Source organism: Talpa europaea (genome assembly GCF_964194135.1).
Source record: "Talpa europaea genome assembly, chromosome: 6".
Taxonomy (NCBI): domain Eukaryota; kingdom Metazoa; phylum Chordata; class Mammalia; order Eulipotyphla; family Talpidae; genus Talpa; species Talpa europaea.
Window position 1 is genome coordinate 44,540,703 of NC_140072.1, and position 12,517 is coordinate 44,553,219.

General features: G+C 47.1%; 1 protein-coding gene across 2 annotated transcripts; it reads right to left on the reverse strand.

Annotated features, from left to right (window-relative positions):
* Positions 1-734: 734 nt before the first annotated feature.
* THNSL2 (threonine synthase like 2) lies at positions 735-11,979 on the reverse strand (the record flags this gene model as incomplete). Of its 2 annotated transcripts, XM_084234957.1 has the most annotated exons (8): positions 735-960; positions 1,318-1,469; positions 3,724-3,849; positions 3,955-4,103; positions 8,702-8,932; positions 9,815-9,967; positions 10,355-10,549; positions 11,757-11,979. In XM_084234957.1, 8 exons carry the CDS (start codon positions 11,977-11,979, stop codon positions 735-737), a joined length of 1,455 nt encoding a protein of 484 aa, XP_084091083.1. The 2 variants fall into 2 exon arrangements, with proteins under 2 accessions (XP_084091083.1, XP_084091084.1); XM_084234958.1 differs by lacking the exon at positions 1,318-1,469 and having other exon boundaries at positions 814-960.
* Between the last annotated feature and the right edge of the window lie 538 nt (positions 11,980-12,517).

A 12,517-nucleotide genomic window follows, 5' to 3' on the forward strand; every position in this document is an offset into this window, starting at 1 on the left:
ACTAAGCTGTGTACCTTTAGGCCCACACTTTCCCACACGGCCCAACTCTCGTGATCCTGAACCTTAACTCTGACCACCACCTGTGCCACACGCTACGCTAACTGCTCTGTTGGCCCCCCAACCCGGGGTGATGGGGAGCTGCTGGTGGCTATGGCTCACACCTGGGCACCACCATCGCCACTCACCAGCCTCTTGTCTCTGCCCACAGGCTGTGCGAAGTCACCATCACGCTGAACACACACTTTTATTCCAGGGAGTGCCAACATTTTAATAGGGGGGAAGGGGAAGTATCACAGTCAAACCAAGACCTCTGGCTCTGACTTGGGGAGCAGGTAAACTAAGGCTCAGGGACCGTGAGCCCCAGGCTTGTGTTAGTGGAGTGTGTGGCCCCCACCTGCACAGGTTTAGTAGCATCTGGAGCCCTAACCCTGGAGCCGAGGTTGACTCTGTGTACAAGGCTCTTTGTTTGCAGGCTGGAAGGTTTCACCAACAGCAGTGATGTCGCCACATACTCTGGCACTGGGGTTTTGGGGGTAGGAGGGGTGAGTGCACCTCCAGCCATCACCCCCAACCCCCCACCCCACAGGTGACTAGGTACACTACTACCACGGTGATGGCACAGAGCAGCCTCCGAGGATCTCCTAGACCAATTCTTAACAGGGAGAAGGTGCCCGGCAGCTCAGCGGGCATACTTCCCTGGGGTTGGGAGCCTAAGGTATCCAACTCCAGCCAGGCTATTGGGAGGCATTTAGGAAGTGACCCCCCCACTGCCGGCTTAAGTTCTCAATTGTGTCCCGAAGCATCACTGTCCAGTCGTCACCCTTCCGCATGGGGGTACAGCGTGTCTCCTTGCTCTCCAGGGCCAGGATCTCTGCAGGAGTCTCCAGGGTCAGCCCAGCAGCCAGGACAGCTTCTGGGAACTTGACTGCAGAGGCAGGGGCCAGGCAGCACTGGGGAGCACTGTGGGGATTGAGGCAGGTAGGAGCAGGTAGAGAAGAGATAGAGTAATGGGTAAAGAAGGGGCCGGGAAGGTTAGAGGTGGGGTGGGGCACCGAAAAGAACAGGAGACAGATGTCTGCTACTTTGAACTCAGCACTGACCCCTGCCCAGCAAATTGCTCCTCCTGATGGAGGCCCAGCTCCACGAGCACCTCTCACACATGATGCCAGGGCATCTATCATGCACCCCCTCTGGGAACACAGTTCCACACTGCACTCCTTAAAGCCATTTGTTCCCAGCCTTGTCATCCCTGCCTGAGAAGAGAGGGCACCTGGAGGCAAAGAATTCCCCAATGACCCAGGCGCCCACGGCCCGTACCTGGGCTGCTGCCCGTCCATCTGCTGATAATGGCAGCTCACAGCCACTGCCGAGTGAGGGCACAGCAAGTACTGGTTCTCCTCCCAGCAGCGGCCCATGGTCTGGATGATGGCTTCATTTGATACAGACTCAGATGTGACTGCTGCGGAAAGCTGAGGGGTCCCAAGACCAGAGGGGTGGGAGTTAGGGTTATGGGGAAGCAGGCCATCAAAACCCATCACATAACATAGCCGGTTAAACACCAGAGATCCAACGAAATGTTAACATTGAACAAATCTATTCAGCTCAGATATAAATCTGGTTTTCCAGTTTTATGCTGATACATTTGAGATTCAGGTCAATTGATTAAGTTAGGATTTGGCTCATGAATCAGCAAATTAGTACACAGTCTTGTTCAACGACATGACAAAACAGAGGGTTAAGGGCATGCAGACTTTCTTGGTGCTGTGTTGGTGATGGGCTTCCTACCCATGACCCCACCCAGCACACACAGCACCCTCTCTAGGGGCCTCCCTCTACCCTCAGAAAGAAGAAGACGCCCTTCTTGGTGCAACCTCAGTGTGGACTATTTCTCTGACCATTCTCTGAAAATGTATTGCAAGTTGACAATGTGCCAAACACCCTGCATATACTCAACTACAACCTGTAGCAGAAATCACAGGGTATCCTACATCAGGTACAGAGCTACCTGTCTCACCAGGGTTCACAGACATCAATGAATTATTATCTTTGTATCTCCAGCACAAAGCACAGTGGATATGCAACATGAATGAATGAATGAATGAATGCTGCTCCAGCAGATGGAGTATATTTTATGTGTACAATCAGGGAGAAAATGAAGAAATGGAGGATATGACATTTGTTTATGCATCACCTCGTTTACATGAGGAGACAGAATGTGATATCAAACCAAGCCATGAACCAAGGAAGTTGATCTTTGGTTGTATTATGATCTAAATGTTTGTGTCCCCCAAAAATTCATGTTTGAAACCCTAATCCCAAAAGAGATGGGATGATTGGGAGATAATTAGGTCATATGGGTGGGGCCCTCGTGAATGGAATTAGTGCTTTCATGAGAAGAGGCCAGAGAGCTAGGTAATCTCTTTCTGCTGTGTGAGGACACAACGAGAAGTTGGCAGCCTGCAGCTTCTGGGGAAGTTTCCCCCACCAGAACCAGCCCAATTCTGATCTTGGAATTTTAGCCTCCAGAACCATGGTAAATGAATTTCTGTGTTTATAAACCATCTACTCTGTGGTACTTTATTAGAGCAGCCTAAGCTGAGTAAGACAGGTAGCATCCAAAGCATAGATTCTAGAAGACAGAAATTATGTCATGTAAAGGCCAGCAATAAGAACTAAGAAGACTCATCAAGCAAAGATTCTCTTCAAATGGGCTGACTAGTTAGAAGGAGCAGATTTTAGGTCAACATAAGGAACTTTGTAATAATTTGAGCAGCTACAGGGTAGGGAGGTCCTGGTCACTGGAATTATACACAACCTGCAGGGCCACTTGGTGGGGGAAATGTGACAGAGGAAATTGTGACATACGAAAATGTGACATACGAAATCTAACCCCCCCCCGTTTTTGTTTTTGTTTTGTTTTTACACAAAATAGGCAACCATTAGCAGTTGCATGAAAATAAAAGCAATCCTTCCCAACTAGCTTCCTGAGGAAACCACGCTGAAATTGAATAAAATTTCAATTTCTCCTCACATTAGATGAGCAAACTGACTTCCAGTTGTTGCCATTATTGGAAATCAATAATAATAAATGAATAATAGTAGTAGTTGATACAACAAACCCTATATTGGCAGGCAGCATACCAAGTGTTTCATGGGTAGTGACTTAAATCTTCAATGCTATGAGAAGCCACTTTTATTATTCCCATTTTACATGTGAAGAAATTGAGTTTCAGAAACAGGTCCAGATCTTACAGATGGCTTGGAGTTGTACTCCATCTAACTTTAAACCAATATTCTGTACAGTCTTTCCTTTTCTCAGTGGCACTCAAGAAACAGACATCCTCTTCAGGGCATCCCTGGTGGCACAAGGGGTTAAAGTCTCAGTGCTATCAAGCTATAGGCAGCCACTGCAGCATGAGTTTGATCCCCAGCCAAGGAGCTACTCACATGGAGCAGCAGACCTTTCCTGTCTCGCCTGCTGCTCCCCTCAGCAGTGTATTTCAGTCAATCTTCTGCTCCCCACTCTGTCTCTGGTGAATCCTCTCATCCCCGACACCTCTGGCCTACATCCCAGCTCTTGTATGCATTCAGAAATAAAACAAATCTTTAAAAAACAAAAAGAAAGAAACAGACATCTCCTTTCAACAAACAGATTTGCAACCCCAAATCTGGTTTTATGGCTGCACCCCGGCCTTTCTCTCTGATGTATGGGTGGTGACTGACCTTGCTATGCAGTTCCTTGGGGAGACTCAGACTTTGGGTTCTTTCAAACTGCTCCATGAGGGCTCTCGTCACCTGACAGTCAGAGTTTGATAACAGCCAGAAGATCCTCTCCATGTTGTAGGGCACCTGGGCAGAAAGACAGGGTCCAGGAACCACACTGACCTCAGCCCTTGTCCAGGTTCACCCAAGAAATACGTGGGCCAGACCAGCACACCCGCCCACAGGTCCCACCTGAATGTCCATAGCTGATGCCAAGGTTGATTTGACAGCCTTGGACAGAGAGAAGTCTCCCTGCTGGATGGTCCTATGGATGATGTCGTTGCAATTCACTGCTGCAACCAGGCGGAGGGGCAGTCCCATCTTCTGAGCAATGCACCCAGCTTAACACAAGAGAGGAGAACAATTGTTTTTAGTCATGACACCATAAAGCACAAGCAACCAAAGAAAAAATAGATAATCTGGACTATAGCAAAATTAAGGAAATTTTGAGCTTTTTGAAACTTTTATGCTGAAGAGGACCCTATTAAGAAAATGAAATGGGAAAAAATTTGCAAATCATATATTTGACAAATGATTTATGTCCAGAAAAATAAAGAATCATACAATTCAACAATAAGATTACAAATAACCCAATTTTAAAATGGGCAAAGGGCTTGAAAAGGCATTTCTCCATAGCAGATACACAAATGACCGAAGAACACATGGAAGGATACTTAACATTATTAGTCTTCAGGAAAATACAAACCCAAACTACAATGACACTCAACTTTATACCCAGTAGGATGACTAGAATAAAAAGTACAGAAAATAACAAGTGTTGGGCCTCCCCGGTGGCACAGCGGTTGAGCACTGGGTTGCGAAGCTGCCCGCAGCCTCTGCAGCGCCGGTTCGATCCCCAACTGCTCCCCGGCCAGCTGGTGAGGGTCCCACATGGCGCGCAGAGCTCTCCTGCCGCCCGCTGCTCCCCTCAGCAGTGTACTTCGGTCCTTCTGCCTGCTCTGCTCCCCGCTCTGGCTCTGGTGAATTCTCTCACCCTCCCGCGCTTCTGACTGTACCCAGTGCTTGTATGTATAAATAAATAAATAAATCTTTTAAAAAAAAAGGCAAAGAAAATAAGTTCTGGTGAAGCTGTGGAGAAATTCGAACACTCATTGCTGATGGAAATGTAAAATGATGCAGCAGCACTGGAAAGCAGTCTGACAGTTTGTGAATCATATAGCGATAGCGTTGCTACAAAGGAAACAGAGGGAGAAAGAAGGAAAAAGGGAGGCGGGGAGGGGAGAAGACTGTTGCTGTACCCAGATGCTGTTCTCCCTGACACCCCCCACCAGGCACAGACAACATACGCACTACCATTTTGCAGAAAAGAAAATGGAGGGTCCAAGGCACTGAAATCAGCCACCAGAGCCTGCTAAGAGGACTCAACTAGATCTAAGTCCAGAGCACACACTCAGGGCCCCTGACTTGGCCCTCCTGGAACCAGCACTTTCAGGCTGCATCTCTCAGAGAGGCACAGGGGGTGGGCAGCACCCCAGTCCACCCTAATAATAGCTCTTGTTTGCTGAGAGGTAGAGGACCCACAAAGGTAATGTAGCTTCGGAAAGTTTTAAATAATTCCATGAATGGTTTATCTCTGCTAAATAGGTAAGGAAAATTAGGGGTAAGCACAACACCCCACAGCATCACATAATTTTGCAAAGTACTTTCACATTCTTATTTTACTAGATCCTCATGAAATGTTATGCTGTCATGAAATGGAGCCTCGGGGGTGCCTAGGGGCTTATCCTCTGCCAGTGTTTACCTTGTGCCACGTGCTGTGATAGGCACACACAGGCTGCACAACTCCAGGTAGATTCATTCACTGGAGGACACTGCCAACGAGGAGCATGGGGAGCTTCACCCCCTGGGTGGTGAAGAAGGCTGAGCTGTCCTTGCCAAATGCCAGTTCACCTTCCTTCAAGCCTGGATTGGTGGAAAAAGTTGAGAAGACTCCTGACCAAGATACTTTCTTTTTTGTTGTTTGTTTTTTGTTTTTTTTATAGAGGCATGTTTTTTATTTATTTATTTGTTTGTTTGTTTTGTTTATACATGCACTGGGTACAGTCAGAAGCGTGGGAGGATGAGAGAATTCACCAGAGCCAGAGCAGGGAGCAGAGCAGGCAGAAGGACCGAAGTACACTGCTGAGGGGAGCAGCGGGCGGCAGGAGAGGTCTGCGCGCCATGTGGGACCCTCCTCAGGTGGCTGGGGAGCAGCCGGGGATCGAACCGGTGCCGCAGAAGCCGCGGGCAGCTTCGCAACCCAGCGCTCAACCGCTGCGCCACCGGGGAGGCCCATGACCAAGATACTTTCATGGCCGCACCTAAACCATCCATGCGCCCAACAGAAGCCGCACAGCGGAGAGAATGGGCAGAAACAGCAGTGCCCATTGGGAGGCAGCCGGAGAGCCAGTAAGGACCTGCTCCGGAGCCGCCTGCATGAGCTGCCACCCTGGCTGTGCTGCTGACCAGGGCGCAACCAGGGGTGAGCTGACAGCACCTCCATACCTCCGTTTCCTCATTAAAAAATGGAAATAGGGGCCTCCCTGGTGGCGCAGGGGTTAAAGACATAGCGCTATCAAGCTATAGGCAGCCACTGCAGCATGAGTTCAATCCCTGGCCGGCCAGGGAGCTGACCCACATGGCACAGCAGACCTCTCCTGCTTTGCCCGCTGCTCCCCTCAGCAGTGTATTCCAGTGGATCTGCCTGTTCTGTTCCCCACTCTGTGGTGAATCCTCACACCCCCAACACCTCTGGTCTACACCCCAGTTCTTATATGCATAAATAAATCTTTAAAAAAAATGGGAATAATAACATCCTCCTCATAGCACAAGATAAATGGGTTGATATGTGAAAGGCACTCAGCAGTGCTTGATGCATAGGTAAGTGATTGATCAATGTGAATTATTCTTATAAAAAACCAATTACAATGCCACCCAGCTATATAGCACTTTATCCTTATAAAGTTCATACACATATAAAAATCAGATTGTGCCTCAAAGCAGTTCTGAAAACTATGATAAGCTGCCCAATCTCCCTTTCACAGCTGGGAGCTGAGTCTTGGGAACAGCGTCCCATAGCCACCAGGCTAGTAAAGAGCAGAACTGATGCCAGAACCCTAAGTCCAGATTTCCTTCCACCTCACAGTCTCTGGGCATCTGGGCATGTAGGAGTGGGAACATTTGCTAGAAGAGCCTCTTGCCCTCATAGCAGACAACCGGTAAAGGCTGGGAGTAAAGTCCATATTTCTGGAAGAGGGCACTGCCAGCCGGGCACAGCAGCTGCACCTTGACCCCACTTTGCACACTCTGCTGAGCAACACCTCAGGTCAGGCTGCTGGAGTTCACCCAGGTTAACTCAAACTCCCTCTGCAGCAAGAGCCAGGCGTCCCTAGAGGGCGTTAGGGGAAGATTTCAGGGAGCTTCTTGTGGGGAGTTGCCCATCAACTTTTTTTTTTTTAAATATTTTATTTTATATAATTCTTTTTTTTTTTTTTTTTTTGTGGGACCCTCGCCGGTGGCCGGAGATCAAACTGGCGCTGCAGAGGCTGCGGGCAGCCTCGCAACCCAGGCTCAATCGCTGCGCCACCAGGGGAGGCCCTATTTTATATAATTCTTAGATCATTTTTCATTTTTGCACAATGTATGCATTTTCATTTTGATTATATTCCCCATACAATTGTACCCCCTCCCTTATTTTGACCCTAATCCTTCCTCTCCCCACCCCTCACCCCCACGTAGTGTGTCTCTGGTTTATAGTTGCTTGTTGATTTTGATTTTTACTTTGTATTAATTAGTCTTTTTCCTGGTCCCTTATTTAGGTTTTCTAAATTCCTGCTATGAGTGAGACCATCTGGTATTTTTCTTTTTCTTTCTGACTTATTTCACTGAGCATGATCCCTTCTAGCTCCATCCATGTTGCTGCAAACTGCATGTGTTTATCTTTTTTGATTGCTGAGTAATATTCCATCGTGTATATGTACCTCATCTTCTTGATCCAGTCATCTATTTTTGGGCATTTGGGTTGTTTCCATAGCTTAGCTATTGTAAATAGTGCTGCTATAAACATAAGGGTGCAGGTGCCCTTTGGAATTAATGTTTCTGTGTCATTTGGGTGAATACCTAGGAGTGGAATTGCTGGATCATATGGAAGCTCTATCTTTAGTAGGTCAAGAAATCTCCACACAGCTCTCCATAGTGGTTGGACCAGTTTGCACTGGTTCTCGCCAACATCTGTTGTTGCTGTTTTTTTTAATATATGTGCCATTCTCACTGGTGTAAGATGGTATCTCACTGTATTTTTGATTTGCATTTCCCTGATATGCACTGGAGCAAAGAAAGGTTGTTCAATAAATGGTGCTGGGAAAACTGGGTCACTACATGCAAAAGAATGAAGCTTGACTACTACCTCACACCATGCACAAAAACCAACTCAAAATGGATTAAAAAACTAGACATAAGACCTGAAACCATAAAACACATAGAAGGAAATATAGGCGAAACACTACATGACATGCACCTCAAAGACATCTTTACAGACACATCACCCAAAGCAGTGATAGTGAAGGCAAAGATAAACAGCTGAGACTACATCAAATTAAAGAGCTTCTGCACAGCAAAAGAGACAATAACCAAAACAAAGAGAAACCCCACCAACTGGGAGAACATTTTTGTATACAACACTAATGATAAAGGACTGATCACAAAAATCTACAAAGAGCTGATGAGACTCAACAACAACAAAGAAAATAATCCAGTCAAAAATGGGCAGAAGAGCTAAAAAGAAACTTCTCTGAAGAGGAAATGCAAATGGCCAACGGGCATAGGAAAAAATGCCCATCAACTTTTATCTTTGTCCTCGCAGTTGCACCCAAAGGGCAGCATAAAGACAGGCTCACGGGTATCTTCCAGAAAGCCCATTTCCACCCATGGGCCTCCTTACCTGCAAGGTTACCAGCAGCCCCCGTTGGTACAACCACCTCCACAGCGGGCAGCGGGTGTGTGTCCACAGAAGGTGCACACTGGAAGTAAGCGTAGAAGTAGTGGGCCATTTGCACAAGGACCCGGGACCAGTTGATTGAATTCAGGCTCATCAGATTGTGCTTCCTGACGAAAGCAGTGTCAGCAAACACAGCCTTGATTGGCTCATCAAGCTCATCACTGTTTCCCTCCACTGTGTGGGAAGAGAGTTAAGGGCAGCTTTTAGAAGCACCAAGAACCCATGGTTTCAGCACTTGCCACACCCCCCACCCCATAACCCCTCGTGCTGGGACCTTCACTCAGCCAGCCTTTCTTTCTTTATTCCCACCTGTCTTGCCCTGGCTTTCTTGACTCAAAATTAAGTTCCTCAAAGATAGAAGCCATGTTTTATATTCTTATGGTCATATTTCCAAAGTTTCTACCATTATATAAAATAATATATAGAATGTCAGCTTTCTGGTATGTTGGGGAAAGGATTCCTCTTTGCATTACATGACTATCTCCCCCACTCTGTAAAGGATGGCTTATCAGACTGTGAGGTAGGGAGAGGCTGGTGCCCTCTCAGGCTCTAGGGGGACTGTTGCTATTGCTTGCGATCTTCAATTCTTCCCTCACTTCTGTACTAAAGCATTTCTTTTAACTGTCCACGTGACCCATTTCTTAGGACAATTAACATGTGTAGGCCCTTTAAACTTCAGTGCCCCAGGAAGAAACTTGGCTCAGATGATGGCTCTGGGAGGCTGACTATGAGCAAGGCACAGCGGGGGACTGCACAGAGCTGGCATTCTTTGGGATATGGTTTGAAGCTTGCCCTGCTTAGGTTGCACTGTCAGTGCTGGTTTATGCCTCTGTCACCTCAATAGTTTATGATTACTGTGTAGCCAAGGGCCAGCCCAGGCCTAAGCCAAGGCACATACCAGCCTCAAAACATGAATGATGAAAGAAGGGAGGGAGAAAGAGGAGGAGGCAGGATGGTCAGTTAGTCAACTGATTAGTTTCCTTCCAGCCACCACCCAAAACAGACACACTCGATGCAGTGCTATGCTGTCCCTGGAGCCCGGGTCCCAGCTCCCACCTCCAAACACATGGACATTCTCCCTCAGCACCGTTGTCATCTGCAGCTCCTGGATCCTTGAACAGTGACCCTTGGGCAGCAGAACAATAATGTCCACATTCTTGGCCCCCTGAACACTCTCAATGGCAGCACTCCCTGTGTCCCCAGAAGTTCCTGGATGGGAAGAAAAGAGAACCCGTTCTGTAGAACAAGGGAGATGGAAAAGGAAAGAAATGGCCCCTAAAGCATTATTGCCAAATAAGGCACTATCTACTAGAGACAATTTTTTTGTAGGGTAGGAAGTCAGTACTTAAGCCAGAGTCCATGAGCCTCCAAGAGAGCCATGGACAGAACTCAGGCACCTGTGAATTCGGTACCATATAATCTTACACATTTAAGAATACTATTCTGGAAAGGTTCCATAGCATCTAACAGACTGTCAATAAAAATTACGAAGGCCCAGGTAACACTCCTGAGAGATGTCAATGGAGAACATTCCACGGAAGGACACCCAGAAATGAGGGCGCCGAAGGGCTTCAGTGCTCACGTCACAACACACACCTACCACCACGGTGACATGCTTCCCCCTTTTCTCTAGAAAGTACTGCAGGAACTGCGCTGTGCAGCACAGGGACAGGTCCTTAAACGCATATGTCGCCCCATGCCACAGCTCCAGCACGTTCAGCCCGTCCCGCAACCTGGACAGATGCACCACCTCTCTATGGCGGAATCTGCTAAAGGCCCGGTGGATCAGATCTGTAAGGGAAGGAGGGTTGGACAGCAGGTGAAGGGCGTTATCTCTTCCTTCAAGTCTCTCTCAGTCTCTTTACACTTTTGAATTTGAAGTTTCTATCTCCTGCTACCAGATAAAAAAACCAGAAATTTTTATCCTAAACACCACCATGTATGAACATAATTGTATAATCCTAGATAAGTCTGAAAAGACATTAAACTAATTGCTCAGATTCCTCATGGGGATCCTCCAGAGAGCAAAACTGCTGCTGTTAGATGTTCACTTTTTACTTTATAAAGTTCTTCATTGTTTGGATTTCATGTGAGCATGTTTCTTATTAGAGGTTCAATGAAACAGTTATGCAACAAACAAATCAATGTCTTATCTCTTCTACATTTCCTGCCCAAAGATAAGAAGTTGTTTGGTTTTTTGCATTACTTAATCTCACACCTGTGATGCCAAAACCTTGGGGTGGCTTACATACAATCCTACCTAAGGCAGGCAGGATTGGCAGAGCAATCACCTAGGATTTTCTTAAAATGCCAATTCTGATTCAGTAGGTCTGAGCGAGTCTGAGATTGCTAAGTGCTGGGCAACGCAATCGGTTTGTCAATTGATCACATTCTCCTTTTCGGCCCCAACTCTCACCATCACATCATGGATTATATTATATATTTAATCCATGGGCCAACAGAATGTGAATTATCTGGATAGTTGATATGAGTGCAGAATTCTCAGGCACACCCCAGACCTTCTGAATCAGAATCAGATTTTAAGAAGACCACCAGGGGGAATCCATAGGTACATTACAGTTTGAGACCAAACAGTCCAGGAGCCAGAGTTCCTTACCAGCTAAGGAAATAACCCAGCAATCAGAGGGGCTGGTTGCTTTACACACAGGAAGGAAAATCCTAACATGCAAACAGCTCGAGATGATGATGAAATTCCTAGCCTGAGAAAGTTGTGTTTTTTTTTTTTTTTTTAAATAAACCAAAGGAAAAAAATTGTCTCTAGTTTCACTTTGGCACTCATTGGAGGTGGGAAATCGTATAGATACGTTCTTTGGGGCTATTTCCAATTCTGGAATTCAAGAGTCTGGAGGGGAAAGCACCAAATTTAGGAAATGTGACTACAGACATCTTGGGGGTTTAGTGGTAGATTTGCAACCCTTTGGGAGGCTGGGCTGGCAAGGGAAGTGGTGGGAGAGCTGGGAGGTAAGGAGGTGCTCACCATTTAAGTCGTCTCTTGGAATGAGCTCAGGGCCAATAAAGAGGGTGCACAGCTCCTTCACCAGCCCCGGATAGGAGAGCGTGCTCCACTGGCGAAGGGTCTCTCCATCCAGCTGCGGGAGCTCTTCAGGCATGAAGAGGCCCCCATCAGGTGCATAGCCAGAGAAGAGGGCCCCCTCAAAGTCGACCCGTGGGGTCATACCCCTAGTGCTGATGTACCACATGATCCTGGAGGCCTGCAGAGGAGACAGTCCCAGAGGCACCAGGTCTCAAGCTCAGCATTCCACGGGGCACAGCTCAAGTATACACAGTCCCCCCAGCTAGTCCCTGGACCACCACTCATTGGGGTAAGTGCCCCAGATTAGGAGACCAAACACTGTCTCGACTCTTATGCCACCTTCACCTGGGATTGTGCAAATAAATGATGACCCCTCCAATCAAAAGGAGGCAGCTCTTCTGACTGATACCTTCAGGAGAGGGGGTACCAGAGCATATGCTGGAAGAGAAGAAATTTGGTCCTCACTAGTGAGAAAGAAGGATTTCAGGGTGGGGAAACACAATAACAACAGGCGACAGCCCTTTAGATGCTGCTCTCGACAAGGAATGGACCTTCACACTTGGTCATACATCCTTCTGAGAGATGTCTGGGTCCATTTGTACTAAAAAATATAACCACCTTCAATGGTTATTTAGCAAAATAACCTAATGTTTCTCTACTCTACTGGTTGTCTGAGTCAACATTGGAGCTTTAAAAAAATACCC